This window comes from Rhinatrema bivittatum, chromosome 11, assembly GCF_901001135.1.
Source record: "Rhinatrema bivittatum chromosome 11, aRhiBiv1.1, whole genome shotgun sequence".
Taxonomy (NCBI): domain Eukaryota; kingdom Metazoa; phylum Chordata; class Amphibia; order Gymnophiona; family Rhinatrematidae; genus Rhinatrema; species Rhinatrema bivittatum.
The window spans coordinates 64001336-64017778 of record NC_042625.1 but is presented as its reverse complement, the minus strand read 5'-3'; the positions used below and the strand labels follow the sequence as shown (position 1 = coordinate 64017778).

Sequence of the window (16443 nt, the reverse complement as noted above, 5' to 3'; positions counted from 1 at the left end):
CTGAAATGTCGAGGGGAAGAAGAGCTAAGGAATTTATGGCGTATCTTCGTGTATTCCTGCAGGGAAAGATATACCACTTTTCCCCTGTGTTTTCACCACGTTCTGGCCAGTACTGCCTTTAGCTTTTCTCCTTCACTAGGTTATCCATAATGCCTTCCTGCTCACCTGAACTATCTTGTAGACGGGATGGATATCCCTGCCTTTGACAGGGTGCAGTATGGGTGAGCTTCAGGCCTAACTTATCTCCCTACTCGGGAGTTTGGGCTAGCAATCCCATTCAGGGATTACCTTTCATCCCATGAAATTCTTGATGCTGTCCTGCCGGACAGCTATGTCTGGTGCTTTGGCACCTATGGTCTGTCACAGACCCTGCCGTTGTTGATTATTCTTCCAAGCGTTGCTTGGGTTTTCTGCCCATTATACCTATCAGCCAAACATGAAGAACACTTGTGCAGATGCATTCTGTCCTTCAGATGCCAGTGAACCGCAGTTTCTTTCTGGGGCGTTCTCGGGCCCCAGTTGGTTTTTCGGTTGTCTTGGAGCACCGAAGGAAACTATGCGGTCTTTGTCCAAGAGTCCTTCTCTTGTTTACATCTCTAGACTTTTTCCTGTATCCAGGAGGTTCTAGACCTACCGTCGTTGTCAGAGTTTCCTGATCCGAAACTCTGCTTGTAATGTTTTCCGTGATGCGGAGCATGTTTCTTGCTGGCACTCTCATCACTCCCCTGCCTTAGGTGCCTCTCCTATGCGTGGGGGTTTTGTGTTTCCGTGTTTTCTATAGTTCTCTCTTTCCCACCTAGACCCCTTTCAGCACTGTGCGGTTTCCTGCTTTGTCGTCCTGTTTGGCCAGCCTATAGCTTGGGAGTCACCCATGTGTGAGGACTACCATCCTGCTTGTCCTTGGAGAAAGCAGAGTTGCTTACCTGTAACAGGTGTTCTCCGAGGACAGCAGGATGTTAGTCCTCACGAAACCCGCCCGCCTCCCCTGGAAGTTGGTTTCTCCTTGTACGAGCTATATCATGGACTGGGGGACTCTGCCTAGAGGGCAGGGTGATAACTAAGGCTGCACTTGCTCAGTAGAGCATGTTTGAATGTTCTAGAATCTTTGAGATCAAAATTCCGAACCGGGGCTCCATCCAATGATGTCGCTCGCGTGTGAGGACTAACATCCTGCTGTCCTTGGAGAACACCTGTTACAGGTAAGCAACTTTGCTATCTCCCAACCCCAATCCAACTCAATTAAATAAATAACCCTTTCAGGCCTCCCTATTGAGCTTCCCTCGGACGACCCCTCTTTGGAGTGTGTAATATAACCAAGCTTGCTTGTCTCATCTTGTAAATAATATTTGCAATGTTTTGCCTTAAGCTCTGCTTCTCTCCCTCCAAGTTGCACTCCCCCTGTTCAATGTACTTTCTCTCTTGTTTCGAGTTACATGTAAACCGATATGATGTTCACCCGAATACTGGTATATAAAAACGTTAAATAAATAAGTGTATGTAATTGACATTCTTTTACATTTGTAAACCACTGCAACCTTTTTTGTGAGTTTGCGGCATAAAAACAGTTTTAAATTTAAAAAAAAAAAAATAGAATTGTCCCTTTTGAGGCAACTCATGGTAGTGGCCCTCCTGCGGTGGCAGCTGCCTCATTTTCAAGCCCCCGGGGAGGGGGGCACAGCCAGTCCCAGGCCAGTGCTGCCCTAGTTTCCCAGTTTCAGCATAGTGGTTCCTGTCTGCACGGGAATGTCTCCAAGAAGCGTCGCCTTTCTAGCCTGCGCCCCTCTGTGGTGGCTCAGATCTTTCTGGCGGTGCATACTGTTGTGCACTATTTGGGAGCCTGTTTACAACTGGCTTGAACCCGATTCCAAATGCACGGGTGAAAAAGTTACGTGCAAGACTTTGTTGATTTGTGCATGAGTCCCTCGGATCTGGCTAAGGGAAGAAGCAGAAAAAAGTGGGTATGGATGGACTGGATGTTTATGTTTAATAAACCCTCATAGGTTATCTGCTGCATAGTTACTAAAAGAAAAGTGGTAATACACTTACATTTGTTTTGTGGCTCCTTTTCATTCAGATCTGGGATTCACTTCTCTTGTCTTTGCTCTGCCTCTTTCCCTCTCGTTCCCCCCCCCTTCCCTGTCCAGATTTTAAAGCTGCTGATTGTGGCATGGGGGCGCCGGTTAATCTTCACCATTGGCACATCCAGCACCACAGGAGAATCGGACACGGTGGTCTGGAACGAGATCCACCACAAAACAGAGTTTGGCTCCAACCTCACCGGCCATGGGTACCCTGACTCCAATTACCTGGACAATGTCCTAGCTGAGCTAGCCGCCCAAGGGGTCTTTGAGGACATGCTGAAGGACTGAGACCATGCCTGGCGACTTCCTGCATCTCGGCGTCCAGAAACCTGCGCGGGGGATGGGTACTACAATGTGTACATACGTGCACCTTGTCCGACAGAAGAAGGGTGGTCTGGGCCTGCCCGGCACACATTGCTTCTGCTGCCTTGATCTTGAGCCTCCAGCTCAGCGTTGCCCTTCTGGCTTGTGTACATGTTGCCATGACAATGCATCCTCCTGATCTGGACGGCCTGGAGGTTTCTTTTACATTTTTCAAAGCCTGCCATGGGAGAGAAGCAGGAAAAAGAAGTGTGGAAGCCTCACGTGGCCAAGCAATGCTAAACTGACTTTGTTACTCTCTTCCTCTGTTATTTTCTTAAGAATACTGTGCATTTATCTCATGCGCAGGTATATACAGATATATATTATATATAAGTATATAATATATATAAACACCCAAACAGTATCTCTTTATAGAACGTTTGTACAGTATATATAATCCACGTAGTTGCAAAGGCTCAGTTCATGTACTGGTATGGGATAAGCCGTTTCTCTGCCGCATGCTCTCCATGAGCTATCTCAAGGCGACTGGCCTCTCCCCACAGGCCAGGAACTCCCATCGCTTCTACCTTTACACACTGTCGCTGGCACTTCCTCTCTTTTGAATTGAATTCCTGGTAGTGTGTGAGATCTTTTATTATTGGACCACTGGAAGAGGAATGCCAAGCTTTCAAGACTAGATTGGTCTCTTCTGTAGTTTGTGAACTCCTTTAGCATGGCTTTGGATTAGTCTTACGTTGGTCCAGTTAATAAATCTGTTCTTTGTTTTTTTTCCAGGACCAGTCCAGATAATATTCCCATTTAAAGAGAGCGTGTTCAGAATTTGGAAGCTAATAAAATTGTCATCTGACCCAAGTCCTATAATAAATTAGGGAAATATATAGAATAGGAACCACAGGAGCATAAGATATGACAGCAGGTAAAGACCACATGGCCCCCTACAGTCTGCCTATCCAAGGCTCCCGCTTATCTGTGCAGAAGGAATCTGTGGTGCCACATGCTCATGAATTCTTAACCCCAGATCACTCTGGTTTTGGCTCAGCTGAGACCTTTGAGTTTTGCAGTGGAACACCCATCAAAAATTGCAAGATCAAGTAAGCCAGTGCTCCACCTCTAAACCTCAAACCATTTAATTCTCAGTGATTCTGTTTGATAAACAAAATCAATTTATCTCTTACTGGTATGGCCGCCCTTCTTAGCGTTATTGACTGGACTGAGCCTAACCCGTGAACTGGTTGCTTCTGGAGTTGCAAATACTAGGCCTCTGCACCTAAGTGTTTTACGTGGGTAAACCTCCCCTGCCCCTCTTATAAGGGGGTCACACCGCAGAGCACTTTTTCACTCAGTGCAGTATCTGGAAGCCAGATTCTGCTAATGGGGGAACAGGCTATCCTCCCAGGGTTAGCGACTCCCATAATTAAAAAAAAAAATAAATTCATGCTCCAAATGTGTTCCACGTCAACATTTACTGACAGCAAAATATAGAAGTTCAGCAGCACAGAAATAATAAAAAAAAACAACCCACAAAGAATGTTTTTTCCTGATAGCAGCAGACTCAAAATAGATCAGACATAGTCCTTAAACTCATCCAGAAGACAGAGGTTATGTGCTCAGACTGAAGGACTTCTCATTCTCCCAAAAAAGAAGACGTTTCTCCCTTGAGAAAGCCCTGGAATCTAAGAAATCCTCTCGTTCCCCTCAGAGACTGCTGGCACACGACCGGCTTGGAAGCCCGGCCTTGCAGAAGGCTCCCTTTACCCTTCTGACCCCGGGAGTGGACACCATCCTGAGTCTCGGCAGTGACTCTTACTTTAGAAAGGAGGAGCCTTGGAAGGCTGTAGGCTGCTTCTCCACATCCCTTATAAGCACCCTTCTGACCTGTCCTTTAAGGGATGGGCACCTATGGCCTTTCGACCCTCCCATAGCTGGAGTGTCCCTCTGTTTCACCCTAGGGAAAGGGTTAGCCAGCCCTATTATTATTATTATTATTATTACTGTTTTGCTTTGTATTCCTCTTTTCTGCACTTAAAAGTGGATTGCATTCAGGTACTGCTCTCATTTCCCTATCCCCATGAAATTAGTGGAACTCAGCTCCGCGTACTGATTCTTACTCTCCACCAAAGTCCTGTTTCTTCCCACTGACCAGCTCATTTCAGTGCCAAGTAAATATACTAATTAATGCCAGACAATTAACACAACATGACGGTCACAGTTGCAGCTAATTAACCAGTTATAGAATGTATGAAATTTATAAAAATGTTTATGGACATACTTGATCTAGATAAAATTGCTTGCTTTTTTTTTTTTTTTCTTCTTCCGTCACAAACCATTAATTGTAGTTGGGGTAGGGGCTTTGTAATGTGCAACATCGCCCTCCCTGCACTCCCAACCCCCCACCCCCCACACACACACACGTGTAGAAAGCCGAGTATTGAGAGTCGTTAATAAACCCTGTCTCAATGCACTGGTTGGGTGCTGTTGGTATTCTACGAAGCGCCCATACCTATTCTATTTAATGCTTTATACATCAACCAGAAAGCTTTGCAGTGTATCTAAGAAGGGCAAAAGATTCATATTCCTGTACTTCTGTGGCCAGCTGAGCACCGGTTTTCAAAAAGGATTACATTTAAAAGGACCAGTTGATACTCCTCGAAACAGGATCGCTAGTCTTTGACAGACATCATAAATATATGTATTCCAGTTAGTGAGAACTTTTACTGTGATGATTAGAGCCTTGCTTTTCAGTATTTCAGAAGTGAGTAAATCCCTCCCCTTGCAAACAGGTTTTGTGTGCAATTCAAAATCCAGGCCTGGATTGTAGCCAACAGTTCAATTCAGTTATCAGCTCACTATATTATGCCTGCAGCTCTTTATAAAAAGCTTATTTAAAATCCGAATTGAAGACATTTTTTGATGCCCATTACCAATAACCCATCACCAAAATAGGACTTTGAGGATAGCAGGGGTGTTGCAAATAATGGGCAGCTGAAAATTGTTTTCTTAAAAATAAAAGATAATGAGTTCTATATTCAGACATAGTCCAGATAGCAAAGTTAGCCGTATAAACTTGATAGCTTTGGAGGTATATTCAGTAGTGCAGCCACAGTACTGAATATAGCCAGCTATCTTAGGCCTGGATTCACCATTCTACCGCAGAATGGTAAATCCAGCGAAAACGGGGGGGGGGGGGGGAGGGCCTGCGAAAGCCGACAGCCATTGGACACTGCGGTGCGCCGGCTTTCGCACTGAATAGCGACACCATAAAAGGTGCAGTTATTCGACGCGCTACTGGCGACGATAAGGTGTCTTGCCTACTCTAGTTTATATATGAATGCCCGGCGCTATGTTTTGTATGTCCTGGAGCTTTCTGGCTGTTGATTACTTGCCCAGCTGCATCAAACCAAGCGGTATCAATGCTGTCAGCTTTCTTTGAATCAAAATTTTGATACATGAACCAAGGCTGGCTCTGATGTATCTATTTTATAAAAGGCCATTGAAAAAAAAAATTCTGTTTTGGAGCCGAGATAAACTCAACTCATTTGTCCAAATGCCTGCAGGAAAATGGTCACTGCAAAACTGCTTGTAATTTGGCTGACGGTTCACAGTTGAATAATGTTATAACAACTAATGAGAAATTAAACCTTGCAAAAAAAAAAAATCACTAAAAAGTTCTAAATGTCTAACTCCAACCAAATCTACTTAGGCATTGGTAAGAATGCAATCGTGGGAAATTCTGAGGCCTTGAATGAGCACGGAAAGTACCATTAGTTGCTTTCATTTTTATTTATTTTTTTTAAAGAAAGAAATGACTACTCTTTCTACAGTCACAGGCCTCAATTTTGCAACGTGCAAACAGTTGTGCACAAGTGTAAATCACCACAGAAAAGAAACAAATATCGCCCTGAAACAACCTGTAGATTATTATTTTTTTTTTTTTATTGTAATTTTGGCCCAGAGGTGTCCTGCTCTTTCTTTGGGTTTCTAACTCATTCAGAACCAGTCTCTGTTGGGATTATGGAACCATGAAATTTGATTCATAACCACCCAGGGTACTTCCCCCCCCTATATAATACCCTTCCCTATCCCAGCCATTGCAGTCGCCAGCTGCAGCTCCGGCTGGAGCTCCAGTTCGAGGTATACCTGCACTCTGAGGCTGACCAATAGGATTTGTCGTTGAGGGATGACTGGGATTCCCTTCTCCGCCCATGGTCTGTGAACGCTGCCTCTGCAGCATCCCCAGCCAGCCCAGGGAGCACAGCTGGACCCCGGAAATTAAACCCGGGTCTCCTGAACTGCCAGGTCAGCGGCAAGATAAATATCCCCAGGTATTTAAGCCATTTATGTGGCTGAGGAATTTTGCACAGTTTAAATCCATGGTGACCAATGTGCTGCAATATAGATATTCTTTATTTTTAACCAGGAAATGTGTGAACATTGCATATTGCCTAGTTTCCTTGTTTGATTAGAGGCAGTAACCAATGACCGTGCAGCTTTCAAAACACTTTGTGTCAGCCAATGGCAGGGAAGCTTTCAAAATGCTCAATGATATCAAAATGTGCTTTCACCTCCCTGAAATTTACTAAACTGAACAGTACTGGCGTCTTTCACTATAGGATATTTAAAAAAAAAAAAAAAGGAATTAAGTGTCGGGAATACATAAAAAAGGTGAGGTGAGCATGATGGGGCTCTCCAGTTTATGGCAGAAGCTTGAATGAACAGTTCAAACGGTATTAGTTGGGGAGAGAGAGAGAGACATACACATATAATGATGAATTGCTAAGGTCAGTTTACCAGGGGAAAATAGGCCAGTATAAAAAGGCTGAATCCGCCATTAATCAGACTGACAAATTTAAAATTGCACCCCTTAATTGGTAGACCAATTGATGATTATCATCACTTGGATTCAGCCATTACTAGCTAGCTATAGGAGCTTAGTCTGCTAAATAAATAATACATCCTGGTACAAATAACTCCCCTTATCTTTGGCTTTTTGTGCTTCCCTGTATATCTTCAGTTTTGTAATTATAAGTCTGAGTCATCTTTTGTACTCAGAATACTGTTCTTAATTGTTACTCTAAAGAACAGAATTCTCCTGACTCCATGTGCTGCCCGCTCTTTTCTGTGGTGATCAAAAATAGACAGAGCCATTTGATGTACCCGGATATAAATAGGTTTGTGAGTCTAAAATCCACCCTGCTGCAGAGCAGTGAAATCCCAAACCGGATTTCCCAGCTCATCCTGGTTTCAAGGCCGTAATCTTCTTCATTCCAATTGCTTTGATTCCACAAACTTGTATTACATTTTCCCTTTGCTTCATGTCCATTGAAAATAGATAACATCTGCATCCAAAAAAACATAAAAGTCCGTCATCGGCCAACCATAGATGGGGAAGAGTGCAAACGATGACTGTCCTCACAGGCACAGTCGGGTGTGCACAGAGGGGAACATGCTCCATCTTTTAAGAAAAACGTCTTCCTGCAGGTACCCAACGTAGGAGCGGCCAGCTCTGGGGACCTCATGCCCGACAAAGATCCTTGTAAGCACAAACATGGCTGTAACAGAGATGGCCAGTTTCGTCTTGGCTTTCCTTTCCTTCTGGGCCCTGCCCTGTACTACAAGAGCAGGGTATCTGCCCGCATTTGTCTTGCTGATCCTACATCTTTGGAGAGAGGGAGTCGGGGCAGCCCCCAGTTCCTTCCCGAACTCGTTAGCACAAGGCACTTTCAATCGTGCAGCTACTCATAAGATAGGCGTGCAGTTTCTAAAATGCCTTCCATGTAAATGAAAAAGAAGATTACAAAAAAAACTCACATGAATACAAGTCAATGATGTGTTGGGAAAACCTGTTGGGCTGCTTTTGTCGACAGAGCGAGCGTCTCGGTCTTTTGGCTAAGAACCAAGTGTGGGGGTCTGGGCTTACAAGCAGAGGATGATCCCTTCTTGGGGGGAAGGGTGGGAGCTGGTTAACTTACCCCCATTGGGCACATAATGATGTTATATCCAAGTCTGGAGGATTAAACCTCCTGCCTGGGGGGGGGGGGGGGGGGGGGAAGCTGCCTTTAACCCAGAATTGCCAATTATATCCATTTGGGAGTAGTGAGCTAGCCCTGTTTCTTTAAACAGGGGTTTGTAGTTCTGTACAAGATACACTACTGCATTCTTGGGAGAGCTCACAGCAGATTTAGCAGGTGTACAGTTGTAAAGTGTAATATTAGATCCATGCTGTCCTGTGTTATTTTAATAATATTGGGGGGGAGGGGTAAAAGGGCCGAACCACTGCAGTAGAGGTGCATACGCGATTGTAATTCAGCTTGAAAACAATTAAAGAATCCTGATTAAGCGTTGTCGAGCTCCTTTAATAACCAGCGTCACCTCTCAGGAATGTTTGAGTGCTCTCTTTCGTTGTCCGCACTGAGATGACATTCCTGGCCCGGTGCCCAGCTCGCAGTCTCTTGGCTGCAGCCTCATGAGGCAGGAAGAACAGCACTGAAGTACACAGGGGCATTCTTCCCTATTTGCCCCCCGCCCCCCCCCCCCCAAATCTGAACAGTGTTTGCTAAAAAGAGAGAAAAGACTGCATTGTAAAGTGAGAAAAATGCTTTCGGCCTCTGTGAATACTCTTAAGGGCTTTATTCTCAATTTTCTTTCTACGAATGGACATTTTCTTTTTCCTTCTCGGCATGTGTTGGGTGTCTTTATGACTTATTTAAATACATAAATAAATAAATGAATGTGGATTCTGAATGGTGCTGGTGGTATCCCTGATGCTTCGGTCCTGGTATATGTGCATATAGCGCTCCTCTAGTGATCAGGCATGCTGTGGCAAGAAGGCCCTGGGGCTATCTGGAAGGGCTGCTCAGTTCATGTTGTGCACAGCAGGAAACGACACTTGTATGTTCTACCTTTAAATGTTGAACAGGCATTATCTGTGTAGTGTAATGATGTTAAATAATTGGTACTAATTATCTATTGCCTACCTGTGAGCATTAGTGAGTGCAGACCTCTTCCTGTAGGCAGAGAATGGGGAGAAGTCCCATAAGAAAGGCCAAGCTGGGTTAACCAATGATCCACCCAGCGCAGCACCCTAACTCTGATGGTGGCCCCAGAATCGCCAGAAGAAAACCTGAGGTCATCTGTTCCCGCTTTAGATCGATAAAAGTGTGAAGCCTCTTGGCCTCCACCCAGTCTCTAATATCCATTAATGTCCTTGCCATCCAGAAATGTGGCCCTTTTGAATAAAGGTCTGATGGCCATTCTCTGAATTCAGAAAACATATATAGAAACATAGAAATGACAGCAGAAGAAGACCAAACGGCCCATCCAGTCTGCCCAGTAAGCTTTCTCACTTATTTTTTTCTCATACTTATCTGTTACTCTTGGCCCTTAATAACCTTTTGGTTAATAAGAAACAAATTTATTGTTTAATGACAGTAGATGTCACAAAATGGCCTGAAGGTCTCATTTTTACACAGTGAATTGTGGCCAGGTGGTGGCACTCCTACCTATGGGGCAGCTCAGGCAATTGTCCAGGGCCCATGTAGGGAGGGGCCCAATGGTAGATGGAAGTGATATATACGACCTACCGAAGAATCCATTAGTTAACATCTGGCTGCATATCCATGGGAATACACGATGGTAGCAGCATTGCACTCCCTCTTCTAGCATGCTTGTTCCAGTTGCAGCGAGCAACTAATCTCTGGTTGCAGGAGGAAGGGCCCAGGCAAGGAAGATGCATCTGCGGAAAGATATACTTCTGCCACCTTGAGTTTGCAAGCTGTCGCCACCATTACATCTTCCTCAGAGTCTCTACCGCCTCCTGCTGCAAGCCGCTTTCACTGCTTTGCTTCAGAGCCACAGCTCCAGCTTTCTAGTTGGGAGCTGCCCTGCCATCTTGGCCTGCCTGGCTGGAACTCAGGAGCCCTCTCCATTACTGCAGCCCTAATTGCCTGTAAAACACCCCTGATCCTAGGGCCACTGAAGCCTGGGCCTGCTTACCTCAGAGCCCCTCCTTCCTTGTAACCAAGGCCTACCCCACTAGAAGCTCCCCCTCCACCACCACCGCCACTCCAGCCACAGAAGCTGAGATTTGCTGGCTGCCTGGGAGCCTCCCTCCACCACCACTGCTGAAGCTGCTCCCCAATATTGCATGCTGGGGCCTATCTGTCGCCTGAGGGAGAGACTGGGAGACAGCCACAGGTAGGAAATATTTTTATGTGGCTGGTATTGTGTTAGATTCTCCCCCTCCCCCAATACCCGAAATGCCCACTACCACCCACTTATGGTGGTGGTGGTTTTTGTGGGGGATTGGAGGTGTTGATTTGGGCTGCTGAGTTCCTGTTGTCTTGTGGCAGGGCAGGAGGTTTTGCATTGGGGCTTCCAACCCTTAGTGTTTTTATGTCTGGGGGGCAGGAGGTTTTTTGTTGGGACCTCATAAACTGCAGTGCATTTTTTGAAGGAGCATATATTGTAAAAATGGTCTTTATTTTTGAGAGGGTGGATTTTGAGAGGGTGGATGCCCATAGTAATATGGTGCCAGGCTCACTTCATGAGCAGGCCACAAGGGGAAGGGTGAGTTTGAGGGGGATGGGAGTTGTTTGGATCCCCAGTTAGGTAGGATAGGGCTGTTCCTTGGTTTATTTTTAAACCTGGGTGGGCTTGGAGCCAGTAGGGTAAGGGGAGGAGTTTGGGGTTCTAGGGTGTGTGAGACGGGGCTTTTCTTGCCGTCTGTCACAGTCGTGGTTGCATCCCTCCCACCCGCCCTTATAGATTATGGTTGTTAATTTGTTTTTTTTTCCCCTTGTCGCAGCCAGAGGGGCGGCGGGTTGCCCGAGCTGGTTTGGGGGATCGGTGTTATGCTGAATTGTCTGCTGACTTGATAGTGGTCATGTCTCGACTTATGGGGGACAACTGGGTGCAGTTGTCCCCATATGGCTCCTTGCTGGGTGGTGGCGGGGATCGTGTGAATGAGTTTGTGTTATGCAGGAACCAGGTGGCCAGTGGTGATCATCTTGCTGGTTGGTGGCAGATGGTCACTGGGAGTTCCTTAAGCTTGAATGTACTGGGCTCGGGCACCTGGTTGTGCCTTGTTTAAAGTTGCGGTCTCTTTTGATTCCAGCTTGCTGTCAGTGTGTTTGTTTGGTACTTTTTGTAAAAGGGAGGATGCGGGGAGAAGTGTAAGTCCTGGCTACCCATATTATGTTCTGCGGAGGTCCTACTCTTCGCTTTTTCCCAGGGCCCAGGAATCATTAAGGATGCTCCTATGATCAGGGGCAGGTCCCTCTGACCTCCCGATGTTCATAGTAACATAGACAGGCTTACAGAGGACGTTTCATAGACTGGAGCAATCCTGCTGTTGTTCGTGAGGTTTGATGCCTTAGCCTTCCTCGACTGAATACAAATGTGAATGGGGCGCCCCTGCGGGTTGACCTTGCCATGTCACAAAGTCCCTGTAGAAAAAAAACAACTAGTCAGAGGGCATACCATGTTACAGCTCCTCCTCCATGAAATAGCTGTGTGGGTGGACCCTGCTACAACAAGGGGAGGAGGACTAGAGTCAGAGGAGGAGAGAGGATCCCTTTCCGTTTTGGGTAAGGCCTACAGCTTCACCACAGATATTTTGAGAAGACACCTGCCTATGCACTCCCTGCCAGGTCAGTTGCTATTCTAGAGAGATCAAGAGAATTTATTAAGGATTTGCACTGTGTTCAAGAATAGTTGCCTGAGTTACAGTCCGGAGTTGTGAGGAAAGATCCAGAGACCAGGTCACTGAGCCCTGTTAGTAATCTTCCAAAATCAGTAAAGGGCTGCAGGGACAGTGCGCTCAGAAGATATTAGAACGGTCAGTGAGATCACTCTATGTTGTTTGTTTTGGGTTGTTTTTTTTTTTGAAGAGGGGATGTGTTGTTTACCCTTTCTTTCGTTTGGAGAGACTTAATGGCTTCCCTTCTGGGAGGCTCAGCAGAAGGAGGAAAACCACAAATAAGAGACTGAGGAGCAAGCGAAGACCCTCACCAGGATCTTCGCATGGGACACAGGCACAGGTTGGGTCACGGTGTGAAGTCTGCTGGAGCCAGGTAAGATTGTGAAAATTCAAAGGGAACCTTCAGGAGGACCCTTCACGGTGTCACGGTGTCACGGGTCACGGTGTGAAGTCTGCTGGAGCCAGGTAAGATTGTGAAAATTCAAAGGGACCCTTCAGGAGGAGGGGGACCTCTAATCTCTCCCTTAAAGGGAATTAGGAATTCCCCTGCAACCCAGAGCTCAGTCCTTACACAGAGACAGAGAAAGGACACTCATTGTACAGACATTGGCATCGCCTGGACGCTGACTACCTTTTCACTACATCAGTAAAGTTAATTATGAACACCCAATCCTGCTGCACACCAGAAAGGAGGTCACCTCACCGCCAGGGCCACAAGCATCTACTTTCCCCCATAGAAAGCACTCACCCTGGGGTAATACACGTGGTGGGGACCTGTGGCAAAGGAAAAATAGCCCTGACCAATCTAAATTGTTTGGTGTGGCCTTAGAGGAGATGCCCCTCAGAAGAAAAGGGTTATATGAGGATGGTCATGGTCTTAAGTGTGCAGAACATAAGCCTCATTGGACGGTCTGCCAGAGAAATGCTCTACAGAGGGTAACTCACCCCAGCAGTAGTAGAGTGAGGAGTTGAGCATCTTTCAGGTCTCCGTTGGGTTGCAGACATTGCAGTACCCCAGATATACAAAGATGAAGAGCCACTAGCTGTGACATTGACATATAATGCTGTAATTGTATATAGTAATTTATCTTCGTTCTCCCCCTCTTTTTTTCCTTCTCCCAGTTAAGGCAACCTTGTTAGAATGTAACTTTTATGCTCCTTCAAACTGTCTTGTTATATGGTTGGTTATTGTTTCTGCTTAGTTCGATGTAAACCGAGTTGATTTGATCTGTATCAAGAAAGTCGGTATATAAAAGCCTTAAATAAATAAATAAATAAATTGAATAGAGATATCGATGCTGGATAAGGGTCGATGTTGTCAGACCGATGGGTAACATTTACCGACTGCACTGGAAGAACAGAATTGGTCCCTTTGGAGATATGGAGACCAACAAGAATGGTATTGGTTCTCTGAACAAGAAACAGCAGGCTCTTCCCAGTGCACAAAGATCCAGAGACATTGTGCACACTCTCCATCACTATAATGCTGTAATCACACAAAATTGGAGTGAATTAGTTTTTTGTATGTTTAATTTCTTGGGGAGGATTCCCCTAGGATTACTGTAGAAGCATTCGCTTGCAAAATCAAAATAAACAGGAGCATTTGCTGAGGCACTGAATAAGGCCTACTGTGGCCCAGCTCTGCTGTGTGTGCCAGATTGCTTTCCACCTACAACACACTTTTCCTCTGTGCCTTTTCATAAACTCCTTAACTAGATGGTAATTAAGGACAGGATCCATATTAGAGTCTCGCACATGGGGTCATCTCTGCTTCTGGGAGGCTGAGACCCTAGTTGAGAGGGAGATTGGGCACAGAGAGGTCCCAACCTAGTGCTCCAAAGAGAGAATATTAGCAAGGTAAAACAAAACTGTCCATGAATCGTCCCTAGCCCATTCCTGATCAAAACCACAGGCCAATGCAATAAAATGTGTGTTGAAAACGGGTGCTCAATATGAGTGCTCGATTTCCTAATGCATGTGCAGCCACATTCCCTGGACGATCAATGCAGTATTTAAAAAAAAAAAAAAAAAGACGAGCTAGGGGAGAATTGTGCATCCTTACTGCTCAAATGCATCAGGCACCCACAATTGCAATGGGCACGCAATATATGCGTCCGTTTTTATCCCGCTTCTTCTGGCTGATTTTGCTGAAGACGCCCATAGCTAAGTGCCCCTTGCTGTGGGTATCTAAATTGTGCATCCAGAAGAATTATTTATTTATTTATTTTTTTTAAACCAGGCCAATATCCATTTATTTTTCAACACCGCAAGTAGTATATTTAAGTGTCACAATGAATCTAAGTAGGAGGAATCACAGAGGACCGTATTTTTAAATTTCTCATGAGCCTTTGACTCACGGATTGACTTTCCGCCACCTCTGGAGCTGGAGTTCAATTTGCCCGTTCAAAAGTGTGCGTTGGGCGCCCAGCGATTTCCTGTATTGGGACGTAATAACTAATAGTGTCATCTACATGGAATTTATATGTGATAGGCGCTATGAGCTACGTTTGTTTGGGCGCACAGTTTGGACGCGTTAATCACCTTATTGCATCAGATGCTAGTCTAGGGCGTCCAAAATATGGGCTCAACCACCCATAAACCTGTGCGTTAGGCTGGGCGCACTTTATTGCATCGGCCCCAGATGCAATGGGGGGGGGGGGGGGGCATGCCGGCAATCTCCGCAGTGCGATCGTTGCCGGCATCGCACCGAATAATTACACCATAAAAGGTGTAGATATTTGGCGCGAAACCGGCAGCGATAAAGGTGCTTACCTTTCGCTGTCGGCGCAGTCTTCGTGGCGTCAGCCCTGGTGCCGCCCCGACTTCTCCTCTTCTGGGGCTGACGCCGCCCCAACTCCGCCCCAGTTCTGGTATCGCACTTGATAAGGGACTTTTCGTGTGCGAAACGTCCTTTATCGCGGGCGATACACTTAGTAAATGACCCCCTTAATCTTTCTGAAAGACCATTAATAAAAACCCCAGGAAAGCTGCTCAAGTGATAGCCTTTGGCCAATAAAGCTTTTAAATGTTAAGAGAGGGTAGTGCTGAATTGTATGACAGATCCTATAGATCCAGCCCACGCAGCTCTGCAATCCTTAGTCTGTGCGTAGGGTGGAAGTTATTTCTAACTTTACATAATGTTGTTGATTTTTTTTTTTTTTAAATTTTATGCGAGACAAAATAAAATTAAAAGCCACAAAGCGAGGACAAGTAATCCTAAATAGAAATTAGAGCAGGAGCGATTAAGGTTAAGCTTTTTAATTATACAAGAAGTTAAGCACAGGAACAAGTTATGTAGAGAGCTGGAAGAATCTTCACCATAATTCTAAGAGTTGATTTCATCTTCCTGAGCAGCCGGTGCTGCTCCGGGCCGGACTCTCCCTCCCTGCGCTGGGGCCAGGAGCCCAGCAGGCCGCAGCAGTAACCCAGCTGGTGCTCATTAGAAGTGTAATTAGCCTCCCTGCCAGCAGCTCCAGGAGCCAGGGGGAGCGCCAGGAGAACTGGCGATGGGAGCTTACTGCCGAAGTAGGCACAAGAATCCAGCAAAAGCAAGGAAACACGATGAGAGGGCGGAAGCAAGACGTAAACCGCGGGGAGAGCGTTTTTTCACAGCCATCTTACACGGGTCAGCGGCAACTGACACGGGCAAATTGGGCATTTGAAAGTCGTCTTCCGACAATCTAGCAAAGAGTGCCTGCGTTGCTCAACAAAATGCGTACCTGGGGCCTCATTTTATCGGTGTTATTCGGGGAGGAAAATAACACCGGCAGGTTGCATTTTCAACTCTCCGTCTGTATTATCCATGGAAAAAGCACCCGCAACGAAAAGAGGTGCACAAGTTCACTGAGTACTTTGTCCCAATGTAAAATTGAAAATGAAAGTATGCATCTACTTAGTCTTTGAAAACGGGTGCAAAGTCTGAGGGAAAAATGTAGCCCTGGTCTTTGTCTCAATGTGGACAGTTTGAAAATGTTCCCCAGATTCAAACCTTTCTAGAACTACAGAATGGCTATATATATTATATAGCCATTCTGTAGTAGATTTACTTGACTGTTTAAGATTGTTCTCTTGTTGCATGACCCACTTTCAACTCAGCATCAGTTCAGATGAATGGCCTGACTTTCTCCTGGAGAATTATGTGATATAAAGCAGAATATATGGTTCTGATAGCAAAGATAGCAAGCTGCCAGCTCCACACCATGATACCTCCAGCGCCATGCTTGATAGGATGAGGTTCCTATTTTGGAAGGCAGTGTTTGGCACAGTGTTTGTTATTGTGACCAAAAAATTCAATTTTTGACTCCTCTATCCAAAGAAAATTATTGCAAAAGTCTTATGGGT

General features: G+C 45.6%; 1 protein-coding gene across 1 annotated transcript in view; it reads left to right on the top strand.

The window, feature by feature from the left end:
* The window catches only part of DTX1 (deltex E3 ubiquitin ligase 1), a 115796-nt gene extending 111809 nt beyond the window's left edge, over positions 1-3987 (top strand). Inside the window, exon 10 of the mRNA XM_029570896.1 lies at positions 2145-3987. Coding sequence (XP_029426756.1) covers positions 2145-2369 — 225 coding nt within the window. The 3' untranslated portion in view covers positions 2370-3987. The remainder of the gene's footprint in view (positions 1-2144) is intronic.
* Positions 3988-16443: the final 12456 nt, after the last annotated feature.